This window comes from Prunus avium, chromosome 7 (assembly GCF_965620075.1).
Source record: "Prunus avium chromosome 7, drPruAviu1.hap1.1, whole genome shotgun sequence".
Taxonomy (NCBI): domain Eukaryota; kingdom Viridiplantae; phylum Streptophyta; class Magnoliopsida; order Rosales; family Rosaceae; genus Prunus; species Prunus avium.
The window spans coordinates 25,715,561-25,741,544 of record NC_142290.1 but is presented as its reverse complement, the minus strand read 5'-3'; the positions used below and the strand labels follow the sequence as shown (position 1 = coordinate 25,741,544).

Here is a 25,984-nt window from a genome sequence, read left to right as displayed (position 1 = left end):
ACAACATACAACTCCGGAAGCTACGAATATAAGGGTTGGAAACATCTCTCCACATGCATGGTCAGTGCGAATACCAAGCTGGAGCGCTGATAATGAAAGTAAACTAGTGCGGATACCTCATGGACAAGATAACGGTGATCCCCCATTACAACCATTTTTTGTTTGTTTCGGAGTACTGACTCTTTCTCTCAAAACCTCACATTTCTTCTCAAACTCGTCCAACGCAAAGAGTTCCCAAATACATGTCTGAAAATCTCTTATCAGTTCATCATCCTTCAAGTTATTCTTTGCATTTCTTGACACATGTTATGAGCACAACCGATGGTTGGACATGAGAAGCACATCATCAATGGCTTTACGCATCGCCTCATCACCGTTTGTCAATATTGATTTTGGCTTCTTATTTTTCATGGACGCCATGAATGTTTCCAATAACCACTTGTAAGTTTCAAATATCTTGAAATCCAATTTTTATTTAAGTGTTTTTTTTTCTTTATTAAAAAATAAAAAACAAAAACAAAAACAAAACAAAACAATACTTAAAATAACTCGCTCAACAAGTGAATATTATGTTAACTCGCAATTGAGCACGGTTAGATTGTGGGACTCGTCCACTGCCATCTGGTCAGACCTCTGCGCCACATGCAGATGATCTGCAACTGTCAGTCTGCTGACAGTCATGCCCTCCGGCATTACTGCCCTACGCGGCACCACCTCAGAGAAGTTCGAGGCCGAACCATGATGGTATGAGGAGTTTGGGAAGATAAGGTTTGGAGGAGCCCGTGTCTGGGCATTTGGTGGTGCAAGGGACAACTCAAGGTTAAGGTCATCAACAAGCATATCTGGGGATGCCATTGATTTTTCTGTCTGGGCTTTTTGATGGTTTTTCTTGAGTTTGCAGGTTGAAATCCAGGATGCTCCTTCTTTCAACCGAGAAGTGGTTTAAATAGCCATATGCTCATAAGGGAGCCGACACCACTTTGCATTTCCTGCGCAATTTGCGGTTGCGTCCGGTTAAAAGGGGAAGCATTTCTACTTTCGCTTTGCTTTCTTTTCCTCCCTGTTTTCTGGTGCATTATGTTTTGATTTCTTTTCAGTTTGTCGTTTTTGTTTTATTTCAGTTGGGGAAGTGTGATTTGTGTCTTTTTCGTTTGTCGCATTCCTTTTATTCCGGTTTGGGGAAGTGCGTTTTGTTTTTCTTCTTTGTCTTTTGCAACTTTCTTTTCTTTTTATTTCCGGAAACGAGAAATTTAAAATTTAAAATAAAATAAAATAAAATAAAATACACGGAAAGGGCAAAGACAACCAGGCACACCACTAATACATTAGAAATTATTCTTTCACAGTGCTCGGTGTCTCGGCCATTGGACCTTTGAGCTTAGCCCTATGGCTATCCTCTTCCGGGGCTTCACACACAGCCTCTTGGGGCTCATCACTCGAGCTCCCAAAGATCGCACTCTTAGCTTGAGCATACCTACTCTCGCGATCTGTTTTCTTGCGTTTACCCGGTTGGTCCAGGTCCTCCAGCTGCTTTCTCATGTCATGGGCGTAAACACTTACCATCTTTGAGAGATTTTTGTTCTCTTCCCGCAACGCCTCCAGCTGGTGTCGATTCACCTCCACTATCCTTGCCCTTTCCCTTTTTAAGCTTTTAATAATACTCTGGCATTCTTCCACCATACTTCGCTCCGCCGCCAACTGACCTCTCAGCACTTCCACCTCATGGGACTTCGCAAGTAGGCGATGACCCACACTTGCGACTGTTGCGGTGCTTTGCACGCTTAGTGCCAGAGCATCGCTCACGACCCGGTTGTCATCTCTTGATCCCAGCACCCGTATATCCTTGGGAGTTACTAGATTTCTAGCAACTCCAAGGGCAACATCGTTGTCCAGCAGTATCGAGTCGTTCACTGTCACGTGCCCCCGTGCAGAGGCAAAGTAGGGCATCCACACTGGTGCCACTGCTTGGCCCCGAGTCTGAGTCGGTGGAGCTAGGTTGAGATCCAACGAGAATGGGTAGGAAGAAGCCATTTGAACTTTCTTTTCTTTTGTTCTTTCTTTCCTCTGTTGTGTGTTTCTACGTTTGTGTGTTTTTCCCCAACTCTTTCTCCTCTTCTTTTATAGAGTTAGTTTCCCTACACAAAATAGAAACAAAAACAAAGAACATAAAACAAGGAAGAAAGAAATAAGTAACTCAAGCAAATAAGTTCCCAAGTTCAATTTAGATTAATGGATTGATTCTAGCTAAAGTATGATTAAGCCATGGTGTGTGGTCATAACCTTGTGTTCCTAATTCCCTAATTTGATCATTTGTTGTCTAACCTAAAATTAAGCATTAGGAACCCATTAAGCATAGAAGAACATTTTAAACAACCAAGTATGTATCTAATCCCTGTTGTCGAATGTCCATACATACTCTTCCTATTCATAGTTCAATTCGAATTAAAGCATGGTGTATACTCTTAATTCAAACCAAGATAGCTAACATGCAAGCCTAAATGGTGATCAATCATTCAAACTAGCATATTAACTTATAAGCATAATGAATAAGAACAAAAACCATAATTGAAACTTGGAAACTAATTCAACTTGAAAACTTAAGAAAAGAATTTACATAACAAAGAAAAATAAATTACAACTAAGAAAACATTAAGGAAACTAAGAGAACTTTGAGGAAGAAAGGAAGTGTTTGAGAACTTTGAGGAGGGAGAAGAAAGTGTTTGGGAACTTTAGAGAATTTTGGAAGAACATGTGTTTGAGAGCTTTGAGGATTTTGGAAGGGAATGTGTTTAAGACATGGGGAATTTGGAAGAGAGTGTTTGAGAACTTGGAGGATTTGGAGAAGAAAGTAGAGAGGTGTTTTGAGAGCTTTGAGGATTTTGGAAGAACATGTGTTTGAAAGCTTTAGAGAATTAGAAGAAGAGAAAGGAAAAGTGTTTGATATTTAGTACAAAGAAAATTTAATAGAATGATCTTATTACAACAATTGAGAACTACAAAGGGAAACTAAGAGCATTTGAGGGAGAGAAGGGAAGGGAGCTCTAGAGAAGTGTTTGAGAGCTCCCCCCCCTTGGGGTGTTATTACAAGCTTAGAGAACTTCCCTATTTATAGGCCTAGGGGAAGTGAAATTCAGAATTCAATAAGACTAATGCATACAACACTTGAATTATAAAATCTGAAATGGTTGATGCACTTGTATTAGAAAATATGAAATGGGTGATGCACTTGTATTAGAAAATCTTGAATTGGTTGATGCACTTCACCACTAAATCCCACCAGCAGCCCTAGCTCATCTTCATGTCACCATGACCAAGCTTCCAACCAGAAATGATAGCTCATACCTAGCTCACCATGACCAAGCATCCAACCAGCACATGCTGAGGTCAGCATGACCAGCAACTTCAAGGGCTTACAACTTGGGCTTCTCTTAATCAAATTAGGACTTTAAGCACTCTAAATTGAAGTTCAGAATGTCTTCTTTCCAGCCATATGTTATTTGGGCCAATCCAAGGTTGGAGGAAGAAGTTAAGGCCGAAACAAATTGCTAACTTATTTTCCGCGCTGATAAGATCCATCCTGAGCATGGTTCTGTGTTTGCTAGGTAACGGACTCCAGATTTATCCAATGGGGCTGAATTTTGGATATGTTATAGTAAACACCAATTGGAGCAACTTTCATGAAGAATGTGGCCTCATCCGAGCTATGTAGGTTGCTGAAACAAAGCTTGCAATATGACCTACGGAACTGGACTGGCAGGGGGCTGTAGCCATAATGAATTTGTCTTTAAGCTCTTCATCAATTCATCCAAATTAGGCCTTAACATGCTTGAATTGCATGAATTATGTTCTCCAAAGCCATCATTGTTACCTAAAGCTCAATTAACTGAAAGATAAACACAAAAAGGATTAAAAGCACAAGTTTAACTCAAAAACATAACCAAATCATAAGCTAGAAGGGTAAGAAATAATATACAATTATGAACCGATCATATCTCATCAAGCAATAATGCACAACCAAATATTACAGTAGAACGGTGGTTGTTCGAATCGACAAACAATACTAGGGGCTTGTGTTAAGCTCATAATTTCATACATATACATGCCCTATTTACTTACTTCTTTTGCTTAGTTTCTTAGATTTCTAAGTTATTTGCCTCCCTTTGTGTGTTTTGTAGGCAAATAGAGCAAGAGAGCATAATTCATGCAATTCAAGCATGTTAAGGCCTAATTTGGATGAATGGATGAAGAGCTTAAAAGACAAACTCATTTTGGCTACAGCCCCCTGCTAGTCCAGTTCCGTAGGTCATATTGCAAGCTTTGTTTCAGTAACCTACACAGCTCGGATGAGGCAGCATTCTTCATGAAAGTTGTTCCAATGGGTGTGTACTATAACATATCCACAATTCAGCCCCATTGGATAAATATGGAGTCTGTTACCTAGCAAACACAGAGCCATGCTCAGGATGGATTTTATCAGCGCGCAAAATGAGTTAGCAATTTGTTTTGGCCTTAACTTCTTCCTCCGACCTTGGATTGGCCCAAATAAAATATGGCTGGAAAGAAGACATTCTGAACTTCAATTTCGAGTGCTTAAAGTCCTAATTTGATTAAGAGAAGCCCAAGTTGTAAGCCCTTGAAGTTGCTGGTCATGCTGACCTCAGCATGTGCTGGTTGGATGCTTGGTCATGGTGAGCTAGGTATGAGCTATCATTTCTGGTTGGAAGCTTGGTCATGGTGACATGAAGATGAGCTAGGGCTGCTGGTGGGATCTATTGGTGAAGTGCATCAACCAATTCAAGATTTTCTAATACAAGTGCATCACCCAATTTAGATTTTCTAATACAAGTGCATCAACCATTTCAGATTTTATAAAACAAGTGTTGTATGCATTAGCCATATTGAATTCAGATTTTCACTTCCCCTAGGCCTATAAATAGGGAGGTTCTCTAAGCTTGTAAACACACCCCAAGGGGGGGAGCTCTCAAACACTTCTCTAGAGCTCCCTTCCCTTCTCTCCCTCAAATTCTCTTAGTTTTCCTTTCTAGTTCTCAATTCTAGCTTTCTTTAATGTTTTCTTAGTTGTAATTTATTTTTCTTGTAATGTACATTCTTTCTTAAGTATTCAAGTTTAATTAGTTTCCAAGTTTCAATTATGGTTTTTGTTCTTATTCATTATGCTTATAAGTTAATATGCTAGTTTGAATGATTGATCACCATTTAGGCTTGCATGTTAGCTATCTTGGTTTGAATTAAGAGTATACACCATGCTTTAATTCGAATTGAACTATGAATAGGAAGAGTATGTATGGACATTCGACAACAGGGATTAGATACATGCTTGGTTGTTTAAAATGTTCTTCTATGCTTAATGGGTTCCTAATGCTTAATTTTAGGTTAGACAACAAATGATCAAATTAGGGAATTAGGAACACAAGGTTATGACCACACACCATGGCTTAATCATACTTTAGCTAGAATCAATCCATTAATCTAAATTGAACTTGGGAACTTATTTGCTTGAGTTACTTATTTCTTTCTTCCTTGTTTTATGTTCTTTGTTTTTGTTTCTATTTTGTGTAGGGAAACTAAATTGGATCATTCAATCACCAATCCCTGTGGAATCGACCTCGCACTTACATATGCTATACTACCAACGGTTCGTGCACTTGCGAGTATCACAAGTTGAGGATGCAGCTTAATCCATTTTGGTGGAGCTAAATCTACACAACAGCTTGTCATACATATTTGTTTTGTACATGCTGTCGAATATGAGGACGTCACCGTAGGCAATGTAATCCAAAAGTGAAGTGGAGTCCCTCCAAAACAAATTACCAAGCCTATTTTCCTTGTCAACACTAAACTTACAAAAGAATTCAGGATCGATTGCTCCTTTAGCTTTCAAGTAAGAGAGTGCGACTTTTGTATCACCGTCGAGCAAGATTTCCCTACTTGATGCATCCAACTTATTGTATAGATCTTTGATTTGAAAACCAACATTTAAATACTCACCACATTGGTTGATCATATACTCATATGTATGACATGTTCTGATCAATGCTCTTCGCATTCCCACTACTTGTGCTAAATTGGAATTTCGAACAACATAGTTACATCGGAGGTATGAAGATTGAAGTGGAGTATCTAGTTCATGATTGTGATGTGGTTCAAAATTCATAACAACGTAAGTATCATGTTTCTTCTCCTAACCCACCAAAAAATGGGTCGGACAATTCTCTCTTGTAATTGGCTTTGGTTGCCGAATTTTATTTGGTACATCATTAAACTTCTTATTTCTCAAACCTTCTTTAGAACAACACCACTGTCTCCTACTTACTTTTCCTTCGTATTATGAATCAATTTGTCCTTTCTCACGCTAAATCCAACGCCATTTCCATAACTCATATAATATTTTTTTGCTAATTCTAAACGTTTTAAACTTTTGCTAATCCTCAGTAGATTAATGTCAACACCATTATAATCACAACTTTGACTAACTGGATGTTCGATTGGCATATGCCCACTCTCTATTTTCGGTGCCCCGTGACTCGACCTTTCACAACAACCTAGGTACCCTGAATCACTACAACCACCCTTTGATGTCTTTACGCCCCTGTCCATCTTAGTAGACCTCTCTGTGCCTGAGTAACATAAATTCAAACTAAAATTACATTATAATCTATTTGCTAACATACTTTCTCTTCAATACAGACAAATGAATAATCTCAACATGCAATTGCATATAGTCACGTCAATAATTGTCGCACGGATAACTGTTTTGCAACCAAAAACATTTCATTGCATGAATTCATTACCCAAAATACATTCAACTCCTAAACCAGAAAAAAAGGGTTGTTTGAACTCTTACTTGATGTTTCCAAACTTTCAATGTCTCCTCCTTACACTTCCTTTTGCCTTCAACTCAAATGTCGTCGTTTCGGGCATCCGTTCTCTCTTGTTTCTTGAGTTCTGGAGTGCGTCTCGTATTTTGATTTTTGCAGATGCGTTTTGGCCAAGCACAGAGAAGAGTTGGAGGCGCGTCGGATGAATTTGGGCAAGCAGAGAGAAGAGTTAGAGGCGCTTAGGATTGGATTTAGGCAAGAAGAGACAAGAGTTGGAGGCACTTGTGATTGGATTTGGGTAAGCAAAGGCAAGAGTTGAAGCGAGCGTCGTCTTCGACCTACAGAGCGTGCGTCTGGGTTCTGTTACCCTTTCTCAGAGTCACATGTGACTTACGTGTTCAATAACAAATGGCTGAATATATTATTCAATCATTCAATCTTAGCCATCCATTTTTAAAACGCAAACTCAGCTCTTTGATAAGTGGTTGTACTGGTACAATTGATGTACCACAGAATTTTCGACTAAACTAATAGTCGGTTTGAATGGTGTAGACATTTTTTCGTCCACCCTAAAATTGCATTGATTGGATAGGTTAGGCACACTATAATTTAGGGCTCAAATCAATAGTTGAGATGATGATGTCGATTTCACAAATTCCGAACTCATAATTGCACAAATCATTATTTGGTGGGTCGATAAGGAGTGACTCGTGCATAAGTGTTGGTTTTCTGTAAGTTGGGTTGAGACTTGAGAGGAGAAAATTGATGGGAGGATTTTGTTTTTTTCTAAATCATTTTCTTTTTACTTGACACATACCTCTCTAGTCTCATCTAGGACAACTCATTGAGCTTCGATACCCATGAAATCTGACATGGACACAAAACAAATTTAATGCACCGCGACGTATCTAATAATTCCAATAATACATGAGAAATTAAATTTATTACCTCTGCAATCAAATAGTCTTTTATAAGTTATTGTAGATATTTTAAAAATTAGTTTAACAAACCCATGTTGTCAACATTAAGAAGACCAAACAATTATAGCTCCCTTTCGCGACTGCATACAAAAATCGATGCTTGATAAACTTTAACCACACCCTCATCAACTACCTCCAAGTTCAGAAAATAATGATGACCACAATGTTTGTGCCATGCCCTTAAAACTCTCACAGGTTGCAGTTAGGCATTTTAAAATAGAACGGAGAACATTATGTACAATTCAAACAATTAAACATTAATACAAACAACAACAAAATCACTACGATTTGTAAAATATTAATGATTATTTCAAAAAATTGCAACAGTTGTGTTATGTTCAAACCATTTCCTTATTGTACTCTCTCATGGTAAAATTGGCATGAGGTATAATATTGGGATCATGCATAGAACAAGGAGCTACACCAAAATAACCTACCAATCTCTGTCTGAATTGTACAAATAATGTTACAAGCACACACAATCAGAACAAATTAACACATACACACATATAGATATACATATACAGTCGTGTTCTAGATATATTCCCTTCATCCATATGAATGCTAGAGCCCTGGCGGAGCCATAAGCTGTGGCATGCTCTTTAACACGACCAGGAGACGTTCGATTACACTTTTGAGTGAAAGTGTAATCTTCCTCCCAGTGCGTAAGGTGTGCAAGGTCTCAACGTACGCGGTTACCGCAAAAAACCCAAAAGTATGCTAATAAGAGAGGTTTTGAACTAGTATAGTCTAGGAAGAAAAGAAAGAGAGAGCAAGTAATTTACTTACGTTTGTCATGCTGGTTACGGATGGGACCCATCAAGGGCCTCAAGTTAACCGCTGTAATCCACGACCTCAAGTCAATCTCTGTAATCTTTCTTGCTGAGCTCAAAGTGCTAGACCCCTGTAATTTAAAATTGAGTTGGGATTTAGTAGTGGAGAAACAAAAAATAACTTTATCAAATGGTACTTAGACAAAACTTTTCGAATCTTCTTTGAAGTTATGAATTCCATTAGATGTCTTTAGAAAGAAAATGCACTGTAGAACACTTTTTGGTACCTGGATCTAGCGAAACTGCAGAACATTTTCTGTACATGCCTTTGCTGAAACCGTAAGCTGATTGAAAATTGAAAATAAGAAAAAAAAACCAAAAAAGGTGTACAAACTGAATGACATTTGAAAATCAGAAAAAATATTACTAAAAATAATAATTAATTTGATTTGACAAAAAAAAATTAATCTCCAAATTTAATCAAATTGAAGAGTTAACACAGACTTGCGGTTTGGATCCGAATGTTGATTTTGTTCCAATTATTTGGAATTTGAGGAGAATGGCCATGGCCATGGCCATTGCGAGAAGAATTGAGAGGAGGAAAAGCGGGAATGATGTTGGGAAAAGGGGGAGAATGATGAACTTAATTTGGGCTTACCGTTTTCTTTAATAATAATAACACTTTTAACTTTTTTCTTACATGAAAGTGTGACAGAAAAATATGACAAAAAATCCGTAATTTAAAAAAGAAAGAAAAATTATATTTCCTGTATGATTGATGTGTGAATGAATTTGGGGGAATTGAGTGCATTTTGGATTTGCATTTGTTTTTTCTAAATCATTTTTTTCTTGATTAACACATACCTCACCGGTCTCATCTACAGCAACTCATTGAGCTTCGATACTCAAGAAATCTGACATGGACACAAAACAAATTTAAGGCACTGCGACGTATCCAATAAGTCCAATAATACCTGAGAAATTAAATTAGTTAGCTTTGCAATCAAATAGTCCTTTATAAGTTATTGTAGGTATTTTAAAAATTAGTTTTAACAAACTCTTGTTATCAACATTAAGAAGATCAAACAATTATAGCTCCCTTTTGTGGCTACATACAAAAATCAATGCTTGGTAAACTTTAACCACACCCTCATCAACTGCCTTCAAGTTCAGAAAATAATGATGATCACAACGTTTGCACCATGCCCTTAAAACTCTCACAAGTTGCAGTTGGGCATTTTAAAATAGAACGGAGATCATTATGTAGAATTCAAACAATTAAACATTAATAATAAAAAAATCACTACGATTTGTAAAATATTAATGATTATTTCAAAAAATTGCAACAATTATGTTATGTTCAAACAATTTCCTTGTTGTACTCTTTCACGGTAAAATTGGCAGGAGGTATAATATTGGGATCATCCATAGAATAAGGAGCTACACCAAAACAACATACTAATCTTTGTCTGAATTGTACAAGTAGTGTTACAAGCACACACAATTAGAACAAATTAACACATACACACATATACATATACAGTTGTGTTCTAGATATATCTCATTCATCCATATGAATGCTAGAGCCCTGACGGAGCTATAAGCTATGGCACGCTCTTTAAAACGACCAAGAGACGTTCAATTACACTTTTGGGTGAAAGTGTAGTCTTCCTCCCAATGCGTAAGGTATGCAAGGTCTCAACGTACGCGGTTACCACAAAAACCCAACAGTATGCTAATAAGAGAGATTTTGAATTAGTATAATCTAGAAAAAAAAAAAAAAGAGATGACAAGTAATTTACTTACGTTTGGCATATTGGTTACGGATGGGACCTATCAACGGCCTCAAGTCAACCGTTGTAATCCACGGCCTGAAGTCAATCTCTGTAATCTTTCTTGCTGGGCTCAAAGTGCTGGATCCTGTAATTTAAAATTGAGTTGGAATTTAATAGTGAAGAAACAAAAAGTAGTGTCGTGAGGTGACATTTATCTCCACTTTCTTATTGTTCAAAATTCAATTCATTTATTTGTTCAAAATTCAATTCATTTATTTGAAGCAATTCGTAGTCTTAAATCGAAACAATTTATTTTATTTGACAAATTGAGCCGACCCCACTCGGTTGGTTTGGTTGGTGTGGGCAGTTGGATCGGGTTTTTGCCCGCCCAGCTGCACTGGGTCCGGTCCACTAACTACCAGTAGGAATTCTTCCACCACATCTTGCGGCGGGAAAAGGGTAAATTGGAGAGTGAATTGGCGGGAACAAATCGAAGCCCAGAAAGTTCACATATAAATACAGCCCCTACTTCTGCTAAACCATTTCTCCAAATTTCAAAACCTCTGATTCGAAAATGGGGAAAAGAAAGAAAGCTAGGGTTTCTGAGCAAAAGCAAGCACGACAAGTCGAAGAAGAAGAAGAACAACAACAAAGCGACGAGGATCACAACCCCACTTCCACCAACGAGAAGACCCTCTACGAGGTGATTAAGAATTATATTCAAAATTTTGCTTGATGTGATTTGATTAACCTATTGATCTCTTTCTTTAAGCTAGAAAAATTAGATTTTTTTTCCTAATTTGGAAAATTGGGGATTTTAAGGCACTAGGTTATTCTTGTTTTGTAGGTTCTTGGAGTCGATGGACGCGCCTCTCAACAGGAAATAAAGAAGGCGTATTATAAGTTAGCGTTGCGACTCCATCCTGATAAAAATCCCGGCGATGAGGTGAAAGTCGAAAAAAAAATCGTGTTTTTGTTTGATGATTTTCTCTCAACTGTGAACTGTGGTTTTTTTGCAAGTATAATTTGTCAGTTTTGTTTTATAGGAAGCTAAAGAGAAGTTTCAGCAATTGCAAAAAGTGATATCAATTCTTGGGGATGAGGAGAAACGGGCACTCTATGACCAGACTGGTTGCATTGACGATGATGTGAGTGTAATTTCTTTGTTTTGCAATTTAAAGAAAACCCATCCTTTGTAATTCATTCATTTTTAGACAATGCTGTGTAGTGTGATAAATTGGATTCATTACTAGAAATGACAAGTAAATGTGTCAATCCTGGTGTTCTCAAATTATAATAACTACTTCGTACTCACTCAACTACTTTGGAAGATCAAATTGAGGGTTTAGATCCTTGGGAAATCCAATGCTGCCTTACTAATCAAATGGTGCTTATTTTGGTTGTGCTTTTTTCATGAGCAGGACCTTGCTGGTGATGTTGTTCAGAATCTGCGTGAATATTTCCGAGTCATATATAAAAAGGTCACAATGTTTTCACCTCTTCATGCTGTCTTTTGATGTAATAACGTTATTTGTACTTTCTCTGCTTTCTTTAGATTTATGACAACATATACATCAATTGCAGGTCACTGAAGCTGATATTGAAGAGTTTGAAGCAAACTATAGAGGATCCGATTCAGAGAAGAAAGATTTGATTGATCTGTATAGCAAGTACAAGGGTAATATGAACAGGTATTGGCAGTATTAGCATTGTGTTTATCCTTTTTCCCTTTTGTTTTCCTGTTTGGCGCTGACAGTTGTTTCCCTTGCAGACTCTTCTGTTCAATGCTTTGTTCAGACCCTAAACTTGATTCACACCGTTTCAAGGATATTCTTGATGAGGCAATAGCTGCAGGTGTGGATGTCTTTTAAGCTAAATTTTCAATGTGAAATTTCAAAACAGGGTTTTCAGTTGTTTCTAGTTTAATTACTTGAATATATTGTTGACAATGCAAGTTTATCCATGTGGTTGAAGGAGTACATGGATTTAATGATTCATCAAACCTAGTCATTTCAAATTCATGATGTTACATTATATCTAGTCAATTCTAATACATTGTATTTAGTATTTTTATGGTTCTACCAAATATAAGCTTATTGTCAAACTCAAGATCCTAATTTATTGTTTTAAATGATGTCTTAGACCAAGTTTGCTTGCTTCAACTTATAGATGCCCAACCACAAAACTTACATCATATTCTTTGCGTAGTGTCATTTAATCTGGGGTTGGACATGGTTTGATTGTTTCAAATTATAGATGTCCACAATACAACAGCAGACAATCAGATTAACCTGAATGTTGAAGCAGATTCCCCCTTTAGTTAGCTCCTTAGTGTGGTCTTGCCATTTGGATTCTTTCCTCTTGACATTGCTTCAGTTTTTTTGGGTTCAATGAATGAACCTTTATAAGAGTCTTGTTCCAATCATTTTGAGTCGGCTACACGAATCTTGGTCCTCCATTTTGTCCTATGACAAATCATTTCATGTAATTCACATCCTGTCATATATTTAATAATTACTTTTACTCATCTAAGCTCCATCATCTATCTTGATTAAGTCACTCCTGATTGGTGCATCTATCAATAATTGTTGAACATGCCTAACTGTCATGGTTGGGTCTCTCATTTGATCTCCAATGGGTGTTATTGGCGCATCTTTAAAGTCATAGAAGTCAGACTTTCTATGCAAGTAATGTTAACAAAGTTGATGTACTTGGCATACTGAATTTTCCTGCATTTAAGGGTGTGCTGGAGTATCTTTCATGTTGCTGACTCTCTCTCTCTCTCTCTCTCTCTCTCTCTCTCTCTCTCTCGCATAGGAGAACTGAAATCAACCAAAGTCTACACGAAATGGGCAAAGAAAGTATCTGAAGCAAAACCTCCTACTAGCCCTTTAAGGAGGAAGGACAAGTGAGTACTTTGCTACAAGTTTATTTAATTGCTTAAATTTAATGTTTAGCTCAATCAAGAAATGAGAAACCTTTATGGTTAAATATTTTACAGACCAAAGAAACAGTCAGAGGATCTGTATGCAATCATATCTCAGCGCCGAAATGAGAGGAAAAACCAGTTTGATTCTATGTTCTCTTCTCTAATTTCCAAATACGGCGGGAGTAGTGCTGCTTCAGAACCCTCAGAAGAAGAATTTGAGGCAACACAGAAAAAACTTGAAAGGAAAATGTCCAGAAAATCAAAGCACAAGTAACTTGACCTCCTGATAGCGTGCACAAATTTATTTTTGCAAACAATGTAATGCCCTTTTGTTAGATATCCAAATGTGCATGAAAATTGTATGTGACCTTTTCTTCTGTTCGTGGTTTTAGATGCATTTTCCCAATGCTAATGTGCTTGTGACCAGTCAGTTAATTTATCATTTTCAATGAGGGTTTTTGGTGGTGTTGGAATTTTTCGTTACAATGAAAGTTTCGGGTGTTGTTGGGTAGCTGCAACTGTCCACATGGCCAATTGCTCCTTGAAAGTCTTTCTTAGCCAGTTGAAAATTTTGAAGATGTTGATTCCTTTTCTGTGTTAGTTGGTAAACCATGGAGTATTTATCACCCGTCAAATTGGGATGAACGATACATCTCCCAATAGCTTTAGGTTTTAGAGGTGATTTTGGTGTAGCGTTGAAGCTTTCAACCCAAAATATTGGTAACATTTTTTTCTTTTTCAGTATTCTATAAAGATAAGGTAAATTTTATTTTTCACAAATTTTACGTTCACGTCAATTGACTTGACAGTCAACCTAATGAACGCAATACAAGGTTTTCGAAATGCTAGATTAGAGTCATAGATCAAAGTAAAATATCACCAAAGTTAATTTTTGGACTGTAATTGAGGATGTTTACATGATTAGTTTTTTCTTTTAACAAGCCATCATGGATTCATGGTCAACTTCAAACATCTTGGTGAGTTTTTATTTTTCTTCTTCAAATTTCTTAAAGAATTTTAGAGACAACTCATGAGATATTAAAAGAATAATTTCAGTAATAAACAATTTTAGAGACCGAGTATTAAATGGAACCACAGCGACTAAAGTGGACCAGCACGAATTGTAGAAAACCCAAAATAGAAACCCAAAAAACAAAAACAAAACAGATTTTTAAGTTCCAAGGACAGTGACATCACAACTACGCGCTGGAAAAAACATTCCCTGGTGAGACTCTCTCTCTCTCCCATGAATCTGAAAATGCAAGCAATGCTTTGCTTTTCTCCTTTAAGTCTTCATTCTCTTCAATACCTGTCACTTTAGCTTTTGGCTTCCCAAGCCCTCTCCTTTCTCTCTCTTCCCCACAAACCAACTTTCTATTTGGTAGATAATCAACTTCCAATTAAGTATAGTTTTATTAAAGATTACACAATTAGCTGCCTCATTTGGTTTTACTTTGAGACTGCCCTTCCACCCTCTCATCTCTAACTCTCTCTACTCTTTTTTTTGGTAAGTCATCACACTCTTAATCATCATTTCAGTGCTCTTGTTGCTTTTACTTGAGTTTGTCCTTCTGTCTTTGTCTCAGTCTCATGTATTGTTGTGATACTCATTATTATTCTGGAATTTAGCTTTACTCATTTATCTCTCTCTCTCTCTCTCTCTCTCTTACCTATAAGATCTCTCTAGTTTTTGGGAAATTTAGTAGCCTCAAAGTCTCAAGACTCTCCCTTTGAGGAGCATTACAGAGCTGTTGGTGCTTTACAAGCTGATTATTGCTGTTTTTTTTTGTTTGTTGTTAATTCTGCAAGTTTTTCTTTTCTGGGTTTTTTAATTTTGGGTCGAATTTTGCTATAAAGCAGCAAATTTTCTTGGTATTGAAGTTTATGAAATTGATCCAAATTGGGTGAATGTAGCAATTTTGACTCGGACCCCCGAAGCTGGGTTGACTTACTGAACTGTGTATCTTCTGGGTTTTGAAGGTCTTATTAGGTGGCTATGGAGACTGATGATGGTGAGATGAAGTCAAAGATGGAGGATTATGAAGTGATAGAGCAGATTGGGAGAGGGGCATTTGGAGCTGCTTTTCTTGTTCTTCATAAGACTCAGAAGAAGAAGTAAGAGTATTTTCTACCAACCTTTTTTATTTATAATTTTTTATAATTTTGTATACTTTTAAAGGGAATTTTTCTTCAATAATGTAATTCTTGTAATCTGCTAGACAATTATGTAATTGAAGACAGAATTTAGCAAGAAAACTGAATAATGGGGTAATGGGGACTGTCTGATTTTTTCTACACTTTATCAAAGTTTACATCTCAGGGTATGAATTTTCACAAGAAAGGTAGTCGAGAATCCAAAATTCTGTATTTGATTGATAGTACAATTGGTACCCAGCTCAACTTGATTAAACCTATGTTTTGCCAACTGCGTTTAATTAATAATTATTGAGTTTTTCTTTTGATAGGTATGTATTGAAAAAGATTCGTTTGGCTAAGCAAACAGAGAAGTTCAAACGCACAGCTCACCAAGAGGTTGCTTTCTCGAAAACTGTTTGCATATTGTTAAATGTAGAACTGGCTGTCAGCTACAATTTTTTATTTTTCAAATTGTTTCATTTTTCAACATGATACATTACCAATCAAAAGGTTAGGTTTTGTTTTGTTGTTCTTTCCCTCTTTGCATATCAGCTGTACTCTGAGAATGAATCAAATGTAGCATCAAATATCCATCTTTCCTGTTTTCTTGGCAGTCAAATTAGGATATATAAGCTCCAACTTCATTCTTTGCTTGTCCATATCAGTACTGTGATTTCTGCCTCTTGGGCTACAATTCATTCTGTACAAATACCAAGATCTGTTTATGTAACAATCTACTGGGAAGTGCGCTCTTGAAACGATATCCATATGAAAACAGAAGAAACAAGCATGCTTTTGCACAGACATTTGAAATATGTATCTCATTACTACAATGATCCTGGATTGTAACCTTCTGGTTGGATAATCCCCTGTTATACTCACTTAGAAAAGACGATAAAACTTGTTTTGTCCTCCAGCTCAATACTGTATCACTAGTGTTTTTTTTTCTTTTCATTAATGTGTTTCTGATATTGTGTCTAGTTTTCCACCCACCATATATGAAGAAAAGCTTAATTGTCAATGTCCTTGAAGTGATACTGAAAGATGTGTTCCCTCAATTTCTTCTGCAGATGAATTTAATTGCAAAGCTAAACAATCCATATATTGTGGATTATAAAGATGCTTGGGTTGACAAGGTAAATTTGTGATTCTTTTATAAAGTTCTTTATATTTGAATACGGCTTGAGAGTATAAATTTGGAGAAGTCTTTAGCTGATGTAACAATATTTCACTTCATACATGCATGCTTAAACGTTTATATTTTCCGTAGGGAGACTGCGTGTGCATTGTAACGGGCTATTGCGAAGGAGGTGACATGTAAGTAACAACAATGTGGATCATTGCTGTTCTAGATATGTTCTCTGCTATGATAGAATGCCCTTTTTCTTCCTTAAATGAGGAATTGATTTGAAACAGCCAATTTTTGAAACATCTTTTGCTTCTGTAATGAGTTAAAACACTTATTTCAGTCCGTAATTCTCATCCAAGTATTAGCTTGAAACTCATTGATAATCCACATGATTTTTGGACAAAATATAGGAGGTGATCTCGTATCATATTTTTCATATTCAACATGTGAAACTACGTATATATACTGTTCAGTCCTGTTCTTCTAAAGTCCATAAATAGAGTCCTTCAATGAAGTCTTGTTTCTCAGTCCTTAGACCAGATATTGGACAGTCGTGATGCATCTCAACCGTCTATATCTAATGTAGTAGATGAGAACTAAGATCTCATTTAAGGAACTTCAGAGATTATTGATTTTGCCTTTTCAATATTACATAAGAATTAGAGAATCAATCACAATACTTCCCATGATTACCAAATGAGAAACAACTCATTTCTTAACAGAGCTGAGATGGTAAAGAAGGCCAGGGGACAATTTTTTCCAGAGGAGGTAATCAGTGAAACTTCGCGTCCTGTATATGTACCTGTGTAAAGGGTAGAAACCAACTGCTCTCTGTTGTCATTCTGTTTTGCCCTGCAGAAGCTCTGCAAATGGCTGACTCAATTGTTGCTAGCTGTGGACTACCTGCACTCCAATCGTGTACTTCACAGGGATCTTAAGGTAATATAGTGTACCCGTAGTTGCAGTGAAGATAAATACATATGATGTTTGTTTTAATACAAATATAATGTTTGCAGTGCTCCAATATATTCCTTACAAAGGACAATGACATCAGACTTGGTATGTCGACATAATGATTGCTAAGAGAAGCGATGTTTTGCTGCATAAGGTTTGGCTTCCATGTGTTGATGTTTTTAAAGATATGTATCTTACATGGACCTTGTAGGTGACTTTGGACTCGCAAAACTACTCAACACAGAAGATCTTACTTCTTCGGTATGAACTCGCATTTACATTATTTAATTGTCTTTATGCCCACCTACAGTATTAAGATCTGTTAAAACCTGCAACTACTTCACTAAATCCACTTATGTCAGTTAATTTTCAATCCCTATATTTTCAACATAGGTTGTTGGAACTCCAAACTACATGTGTCCTGAGCTCCTCGCAGATATACCTTATGGCTATAAATCTGATATATGGTCACTTGGTAAGAACTCTAGAATCTTATAGTTATATTTTCACAGGCTCATGCCCATGATTTTGAATAGATATAATTTTTATTTTCTATTGGTTTTTAGGTTGCTGTATGTTTGAGATTGCTGCACATCAGCCTGCATTTAGAGCTCCTGTAAGTATAAGCTTGAGCGTTTGATGTTGCATTGATATTATTGGCTTCCAAAATGTGTCTAAACCTGTTGGCGTATATTTTTGAGTAAATAAATCCTATAAATTACCTGATTAAACAGGACATGGCTGGGCTCATCAATAAAATTAACAGATCAACCATTTCTCCTCTACCAATCGTGTATTCTTCCACACTGTGAGTAATATCTTCAAAATCATCAGACATAATGGTGCTATTTTAAATGAATATTCTTACTGCATATTTCCTGTCTTTTCTTTTCTAATTATATCAACTTATATGGTATGGCCTCCGGATCATAGGAAACAAATCATAAAGAGCATGCTCAGGAAGAGTCCAGAACACAGACCAACAGTGAGTTAGCTAACCCGACTTGCATGATGTAGAGAATTTGAGGACCGTTATTTTTTCTAATACTCCCATAATCTATTACGTTAGGCTGCAGAGTTATTAAGGCATCCACACTTACAACCATACCTTCTTCAATGTCGCAATGCATCATCTGTTTTTCTTCCAGTAAAGCCAGTAAACAGCTTGAAAGATAAAACTCCTAGAAAATCACCGCCTAGCAAACCCAGCAGTGGCAAAGACAACAGAGACAAAGAGGCTGGAACACTGAACCACCTGGAAAAGGTCCATCCATTTGAGAGCGGTGCTGATGTGACACATAGATATATAACAAACATTGATAACCCTGTATTCACAGTTAGTGCAGAAGAGCTTGAAATGAAGAGGGTTGATCCTACTAGCCGTTCTATGGAATTATCCAATGCCACTGATGGTTCAAAAGATGGACCAACTGATTCAGAAGCATCTGTTTGCAATGGAGATAAGCAAGCTGACACTATCAGAATACACCAAAAGGAAAATACCGAGTCTGACATTGAGGTTACATCAGAGAGCACACCAAATTCTCAGAATGAAGAACTAGAAGAACCTGCTGCTACAAATTTCAAACAGTTGCCAGAGGTTGATGTCAAGACTCCAAACAATGAAGATGGAAAGACATGTAGAGACCAACAAGTTCCTGAAGGAGCTAGAACAGAAGGAGAGGGTGCTAAAGAAGAAAATTGTAGGGAATTGGTTGTGTCCAATGTAGGCTGTGCCAACAAAGTTGGATCCCCTGATGATAAATGCTCGTCATCAGCTAAATCTGAGGTGGAACCCGGAAGCTGTTTACCGAAGGAAAGTTCCAATGGATATCCTGAAGGTGGTCACCTGGACTACTTGTCATCTGAAAGCAAAAATGATTGCTCCATACAGAAAGTAAAAGATGAAGTGGGAGCAAAGGCAGACAATAATAATTGCTCCACGCAGACAGAAAAATATGATTCTCATGTGGTTAATCAGGCACCAAGTGACATCTCCTTGAGCACACTAACTGCAGTAGGTGGTGATGATTCCAAGAGTGACTGGGAAAATCCAAGTCAGCAAAGAGCTGATGCCCTGGAGTCTCTGTTAGAGTTATGCGCGCGGCTACTAAAGCAGGACAAACTTGAAGAGCTTGCTGGGGTGCTAAGACCATTCGGAGAAGACGCTGTCTCGTCTAGAGAAACAGCCATCTGGTTGACAAAGAGTCTCATGTCTGCACAAAAATCTAATGGAGGATCCTAAGTTTTGATGGACATTTGTCTGTAATTTATTCAATCTTGTTTAAAAAAAGAAAAAAAAGAAAAGGTATTTGTTTCATCTTCTTGACATAAATTTGTTTGTCAACCAGAGTGGTGTTTGAACATTGAAGATTAGAGTCGGAAATAACATATTGCTGAATGTAACTGGACATTGGCTCTAATAGAAATTGGATGTGAAAACTTTTACTGCTGTCTAAATATGCATTGTAATTGAATGCTACATTTATTCTTTTAGTTTTGGCCTTATGAGGTGAGCCATAGAATAGAACAAAGTTTTGAAAGAATACAGGCAACTGAATTTAAGCAAGTAGCATATATAAATCATTAAGATTCAACAACATTGATAACATAAATAAACAACCTTATTTCTCTTGGGAATCCCATCTTCCAAGTTTATTTTTAACTCTCATAGTCTCATAAAGAATTTTGTATTCCCTGAGCTTACTGCAGGTAATAGCCAAAGAAGGACATCAGGAAGGCACCAGCCAAAGAGCCGACAATGGGCATGGCAGAGGCGGCGCCTGATGGGCTAGGGGCATGAGCTGAGGTTGGTGTGCCGGTTAGAGAGGAAGGAGTTGGGGAGGCTGCTGAGCCCACGGGGGCTGCTGAGGCCTTGGGGGTAGCAGCACCAACACCAACAGCAGCAGCAGCAGCTGCTAGTGGGTCCTTGGGGAGGTCAGCCGCCAAGACGACGCTCACGAAGGCAGCGACGACGATGATGGCAAGGGAGATCTTCTTCATTTCCATGATGAATTGTTTGAAGTGAGAATAAGTTGATCAACAACAGCTGCCTTAGAGATGAATATGAAGTAACTTCTTATTTCTTCTTTGTTTACTGTAGGTGCTGATGAATGTTGAGGAATTGGAGAGTTCAATATATAGGGAGCATTTTGGGTTATTATTAGAATCAAACAGTTGTTGTTGGTTAAAATTGGGCCATTACGTGCTTGGTTTTGCACGGTATAAGGAATTATTGAACGGTATTTTTGCATATTAGTGGTCAGAAACGAATTCAAATGTCTTAATTTGCATGAAACAAACAAGAAAAATGGAACCAAATTAAGAAACCACCATTTTAATTTGTTTGGTGCAATTGCACCCTATTAATCTTCACAACAAAAAATGTCACTTTGGGCATTTTTCTAAAAGCATTGATGTATCCAAAGTTAACAAATGTTTCTTTTCTTCTACCATGTCAAAAATTTCCAAATCATCTAATTATGGCTGAGAATTCATATAGGAGTTTATGCCTTTATATTTTTAGTATCATCATATACGAGTTGAATTTTTGTTCATGTGGTATCATAGGGGTTTGAACATGAGACTACTAGTCTGCAAGTCAATGTCCTTTTTCACTCGGCTAGACCCCGTTGACAACTTAATCACATGTTTAGATTGGATAAATTATCCAATGTGGGATTACCTATTTCATCAACAATTCGTATAAATCTTCAGATTGAATCATATCTTTGACCATTTATCATCTTATGAAAAATTTGTATAGTCGCTTATGAAAAATTCAGAACTTAAGCTAAACAGTTGGCATAGGCCTTCCATCATACATAGTTACATGAAAAAGAATTGGTTTGAGAAGTACACCAAAAATGTAGGTACAAAATTCGCCTAAAATAAAATTTATAAAATTTGCTACGCATAGACTGGTAATTCATTCAAAGATCTGCTCTTCCCGCAGATCTAGGGAATGGCATGCAATCCTTAATATTGTCGAGCCCAGTAGCAAATTGAACCATTCGTTCAAAACCCAAACCAAAACCACAATGCTTTACAGTCCCATAGCGCCGCAAGTCAAGGTACCACTCATATGGCTCAATGGGCAGCCCCATCTCCTTCATCCTGCAATAATTGTTTCATCAAACAATACATACATTTCTCAGTTCAAACTATCCATTACTCAAATTATGGGGAGGGTTTATGGGGAGGGGCAAAACAGCTGCTATAGAAAACATTGTGCACAAGCCAACGGGTCTAGCTTTGTGGAAAACGCCAGTGGCCTTAGATTCGAATTTTCACATTACCTTAGCAGTGTATGTGTGAGAAAACCTCATTCCCCCAATATCGTTTTTATATATTAAAAAAAGAAAACACATTGTGCACAGGAGTTCCAAAATAAAAAAAACAAAAAAAAAACAGATGCAGATAAAAATCACTTAATACAAACCAAAACCCTCATACCTGCTGAGCATAACATCATAACGCTCTTCCCTTTGGCTTCCCCCTATCAATTCACCCACCTGAAATATAAGAAAAGCATAAACAACACACAAATTACACACAATGCTCAAGTACATACAACAGAGCAATGAACTCAATGATATAAATTTAATGTTCAGAGTATAATGCCCACCTTTGGTACCAGGACATCCATAGCAGCCACAGTCTTTGAGTCATCATTGAGCCTCATGTAGAATGCTTTGATCTCTTTAGGGTAATTGTAAACAATAACAGGCTTCTGAAACTTCACCTCAGTCAAGTATCTGCACGAAGCCAAAGCGATAAATTGGTAAGCTGAATTAATCAGAAACTGTAACAATACAGAACAATAGAATAAAGATATGAAAACTACCTTTCATGCTCAGATGCCAAATCAATCCCCCACTCTACATGGTTTTCAAACTTTTTTCCATTTTTTACAGCATCAGTTAGCAGCTCCACTGCTTCTGTATAAGTAATCCGCGCAAATGGTGTTTTAGCGGACATTGTTATACGGTCGATGCAACTTTTATCAATCTTGTCAGCAAAAAATTTCATATCTTCCATACAATGGTCAAGTAACCACTGACACATAAATTTCACATAATCCTCTGCACAATCCATATCATGCTGCATATGCACAAACTAAACATTAAAATCATAAATGTATATTGAAAAAACTACACTAAATTTAAGCTTCACGTACCTCAAGCTCTGCAAATGCCATTTCTGGCTCCACCATCCAGAATTCTGCCAAATGCCTTGAAGTATGTGACTTCTCAGCTCGAAAAGTTGGCCCAAATGTATAGACGGTACTAAGAGCGCATGCGTAAGATTCGAGTTGTAGTTGGCCAGAAACAGTCAAAAAGGCTTGACGGGCAAAGAAATCTTGGCTATAATCAATCTTCCCATCCTTTTGAGGGATACCGGGTTGAAGCTTAGATCTCTCCTCCATCTTCAAGACATTCTCCTTCGCCTTTTGAAGCTCAGCCACAGCAATGCCAATTTCCTGCTTACTTGCTTTAGCAGATTTGAGTTGAGCAACGTCATTTCCTCTCTGCTTGATAATAAGCTTGGCAGATTCTACGTCTACTTCTGATGGAGGAGGGTTCTTAATCAGATTTTTTTCCAACTTTTCAGCTTCACTAATCAAGGTAGTGACTTGAAACATCTCACCAGCACCCTCACAATCACTGGTGGTGATATTTGGAGTGTTCACGTAACGGAATCCACGCTCGTGGAAAAATCTCTTGGTTGCATATGACAGTTCATCTCTGATTCTAGCGACTGCGCCCATCTGAAAGCAAATACACGACAATCAAATACTAGTTATCAAAAGCACAACAGGTCCTACAATGCAAACAGGGTTAATTACCGTGTTGGTTCTAGCACGCAAATGGACATAGTCCCTTAGAAGCTCAAGGGGCAGTCTGGTCTTCGGCAACGGGTACTTCGATGCGTCAACCACACCCACATGGATCACCTTCTCAACCTGAAGCTCCACCTTCTGCTTTTTCCCATCTGGGGGTAGCTTAAGCACGCCATCCACTTGCAAGCAGGCACCAGTCAGCACAAGCTGCCCAAGGTCACCCTTGTCTGCCTCCACAATGATCTGAAGGTTGCCAGCGCATGACCCATCATTCAGCTCTAGGAATGCAAATGCATCCTTGTCTGCCTTCCGGCCAGTCTTCACCCACCCACCAACCCGGGCATGCTGCCCTGCTAACCCAGACCCTCCATCAGGCCTCAAAATGATGGATCGGATGGGGACTCTATCGGAATATTGCGCCCTTTCAACTGTGGTAGTCATCTTGCTACTTGCAGATTGACAGATGACAGAGGCACCTAAAGATAGCTCAACACATTATTTGCATATTAATAACAAATTCATAAACTCCTATTTTAATCAATAACAAATTCATATTCTATACACAAAAACAACGTAAGAAACAAACATATAATCAAATCCTACGTTTCATATTCTATGCACAAAAACGTAAGAAACAAACATATCATTGAGTTCCCATTCTCCCAGCCTGTACTTGCGCCCAGTAGTTGCTCAAACCAAAAACAAAAAAAGATTTTCTAAAAATCCCTTGCCCTCAAAGTTGAAAGCATCAAGGCAAGGACAACACAGTATGTGAATGTGATGATGGATCCAAGGCACCTACAGGCCTTACAGCCTTGGGAAAATTCTCAGAAATCTCAGTTCGGTAAGAGGTCGTTGAAGAAACCTATAAATATACGTTGGGAAATGTACCATTATGCCCCCTCCCTGTTATGTCTCCATTCCACTCCAGATAATCAGAAATTACCATTTTCAGACTTTAATATAGTCAACCTAATCCTTTATTAAGCCCAAAAAAGAAAAAGAAAAAGAAATTCAAATTGGTTTTGGGGAGGGAGAAAGCAGTCATATGATTTCATTCAAATCAAGCTGGACTTTTAGCAACCGGTAACTTCACTAAGATCCTGGATACTGATTCATTGAGACAGACTTTAATGACCTACGTGGCAACACATAATAGGCATTGGGCGGAGCTAGGAATTATGTGTTTGGGGGCCAACATATAAACCAAACAAGATATTAAAAAATTTCAATTTTTCAACCTTAACAATGTTTGGAAAATTAAAAGACAAAAAACAATTGTTTATTTAATTAGATATCAAAATTTTCTGCAATTTCACATAATCAAAACAATTTTCAGATGCTACTGTCTCAATATAAGAATCAGGTACAGATGAGATAACTTCAAATATTTCAATATGTTTTCTTTTGAAAAATCCATCAATTCTAGGTTGTTTCTTCATCTACAAACCAATTACAAATTTTATAAAGGACATGATTCATAAATTATACCACACAAAAAACTTAAAATTCTATGCATAGAACATATAAGATACGAAACATATAACTATATTCTCATATAAACATATACAAATATATTCTCATAATGACAGCGACAACCATTGATTGGGAATTTCTAGATCATTCATGTGTTGGAAAGGAAAGATTTCGGAAGAGGCAACATGATGCATCCCTGATATCAATATCAAGATGAAATTTAGCATCACACCGTGAATGCACCTCGTTTTTTTTTTCAGAAACTAGGAACCTTTGAATTATGACCCATCAAAAATTAACAATGCTCAGAATCTCAGATTAAATTAAATTAGGAATATGCATGAATCCATCTTAGATTACTTCTTGTCACATGCTTCACTATTCTGGGGTTGCAATTTCAATGGCCAAATGGCAAAAACAGAAAGAAAAAAAATCACACACAAAACTTCATGAAAACGAAATCGAATTACATACACACAAGAAGCTATAAATCAAACCAATAAAAAGCCTGACGAAAACTTACCCGATTGCAGAGAGAAGAGATGAGCCACTAAGATGAAGGGTTGTGGCCTTCAGACTTTGTTTGATAGTGTTGTAATTTGATTTTCAAATAGTAACTGTCTAAATAGGATTTGACGTAATCCCAGAACTCTTTAATACAAAATAAGTTTTCAGCCTAAAACACAATCCTTGTCGTACAAGGATTCCAATACAAATAGGAAATTACTAGCAGCAAACAAAGTAGACCTTATTGAACGAGCCTGCAACTTTCCTTTTTTTTTTTTTTTTATAATTCTTTTCACGACTCCACAAGAATCATCTCCCTTTTCTGCAAAATCTTGTTGTTTTTTTGTCAATAAGGGGAAGGAAACCAAGTCTCCCACGTAAACAGCACCTCACAGTTTTTTTTCATCCCATATCAGAATCAGTATATGAAAAAGAAAAGATTATATGATCAAAGGGGTAGAATAAGTTATTGGGCATAATTAATAGAAGACATTGAAAAGAAAAATTAGAAGGAAAAAAAAAGAGAAACGACGAAGAGAGAAGAGAGACGCTGAAGCTTTTAGGGTTTTAGTTTTTATTTTATGTTTTAAGCAAATTATGTTTTAAAAATAAAATATTGTGATGTGTCAACTCTCAACACCCTT

At 37.2% G+C, this 25,984-nt stretch overlaps 3 protein-coding genes across 7 annotated transcripts; 2 read left to right on the top strand and 1 right to left on the bottom strand.

The window, feature by feature from the left end:
• The first annotated feature begins 10,816 nt into the window (after positions 1–10,816).
• Positions 10,817–13,769, top strand: LOC110771470 (chaperone protein dnaJ 6-like). Its single transcript, XM_021975773.2, has 8 exons — positions 10,817–11,070; positions 11,215–11,313; positions 11,414–11,515; positions 11,789–11,848; positions 11,952–12,058; positions 12,139–12,221; positions 13,185–13,275; positions 13,369–13,769. Exons 1-8 carry the CDS (start codon positions 10,942–10,944, stop codon positions 13,568–13,570), a joined length of 873 nt encoding a protein of 290 aa, XP_021831465.1. The 5' UTR covers positions 10,817–10,941; the 3' UTR covers positions 13,571–13,769.
• Positions 13,770–14,392: 623 nt separating this feature from the next.
• NEK5 (Serine/Threonine kinase catalytic domain protein) lies at positions 14,393–20,689 on the top strand. 5 transcript variants are annotated; one of them, XR_015825656.1, is made up of 15 exons: positions 14,546–14,803; positions 15,277–15,411; positions 15,762–15,828; positions 16,503–16,568; positions 16,703–16,749; positions 17,284–17,329; positions 17,420–17,500; positions 17,578–17,620; positions 17,727–17,776; positions 17,909–17,990; positions 18,082–18,131; positions 18,250–18,323; positions 18,449–18,500; positions 18,585–19,823; positions 20,228–20,689. XR_015825656.1 is itself a non-coding variant. In XM_021975788.2 (14 exons), exons 2-14 carry the CDS (start codon positions 15,293–15,295, stop codon positions 19,758–19,760), a joined length of 1,953 nt encoding a protein of 650 aa, XP_021831480.1. In that variant the 5' UTR covers positions 14,393–14,521; positions 15,277–15,292; the 3' UTR covers positions 19,761–19,975. The 5 variants fall into 5 exon arrangements, 4 of the variants coding, with proteins under 4 accessions (XP_021831480.1, XP_021831479.1, XP_021831481.1 ...); XM_021975788.2 differs by lacking the exons at positions 14,546–14,803; positions 20,228–20,689 and adding an exon at positions 14,393–14,521 and having other exon boundaries at positions 18,585–19,975; XM_021975787.2 differs by lacking the exon at positions 20,228–20,689 and having other exon boundaries at positions 18,585–19,975.
• Positions 20,690–21,253: 564 nt separating this feature from the next.
• LOC110771489 (asparagine--tRNA ligase, cytoplasmic 1-like) lies at positions 21,254–25,527 on the bottom strand. The gene is made up of 7 exons (XM_021975797.2): positions 25,357–25,527; positions 23,364–23,833; positions 22,695–23,285; positions 22,362–22,618; positions 22,143–22,272; positions 21,971–22,029; positions 21,254–21,631 (listed from the first exon to the last, which is right to left on the bottom strand). The coding sequence occupies exons 2-7, from the start codon at positions 23,796–23,798 to the stop codon at positions 21,448–21,450; spliced, it is 1,656 nt and encodes a 551-aa protein (XP_021831489.1). The 5' UTR covers positions 23,799–23,833; positions 25,357–25,527; the 3' UTR covers positions 21,254–21,447.
• Between the last annotated feature and the right edge of the window lie 457 nt (positions 25,528–25,984).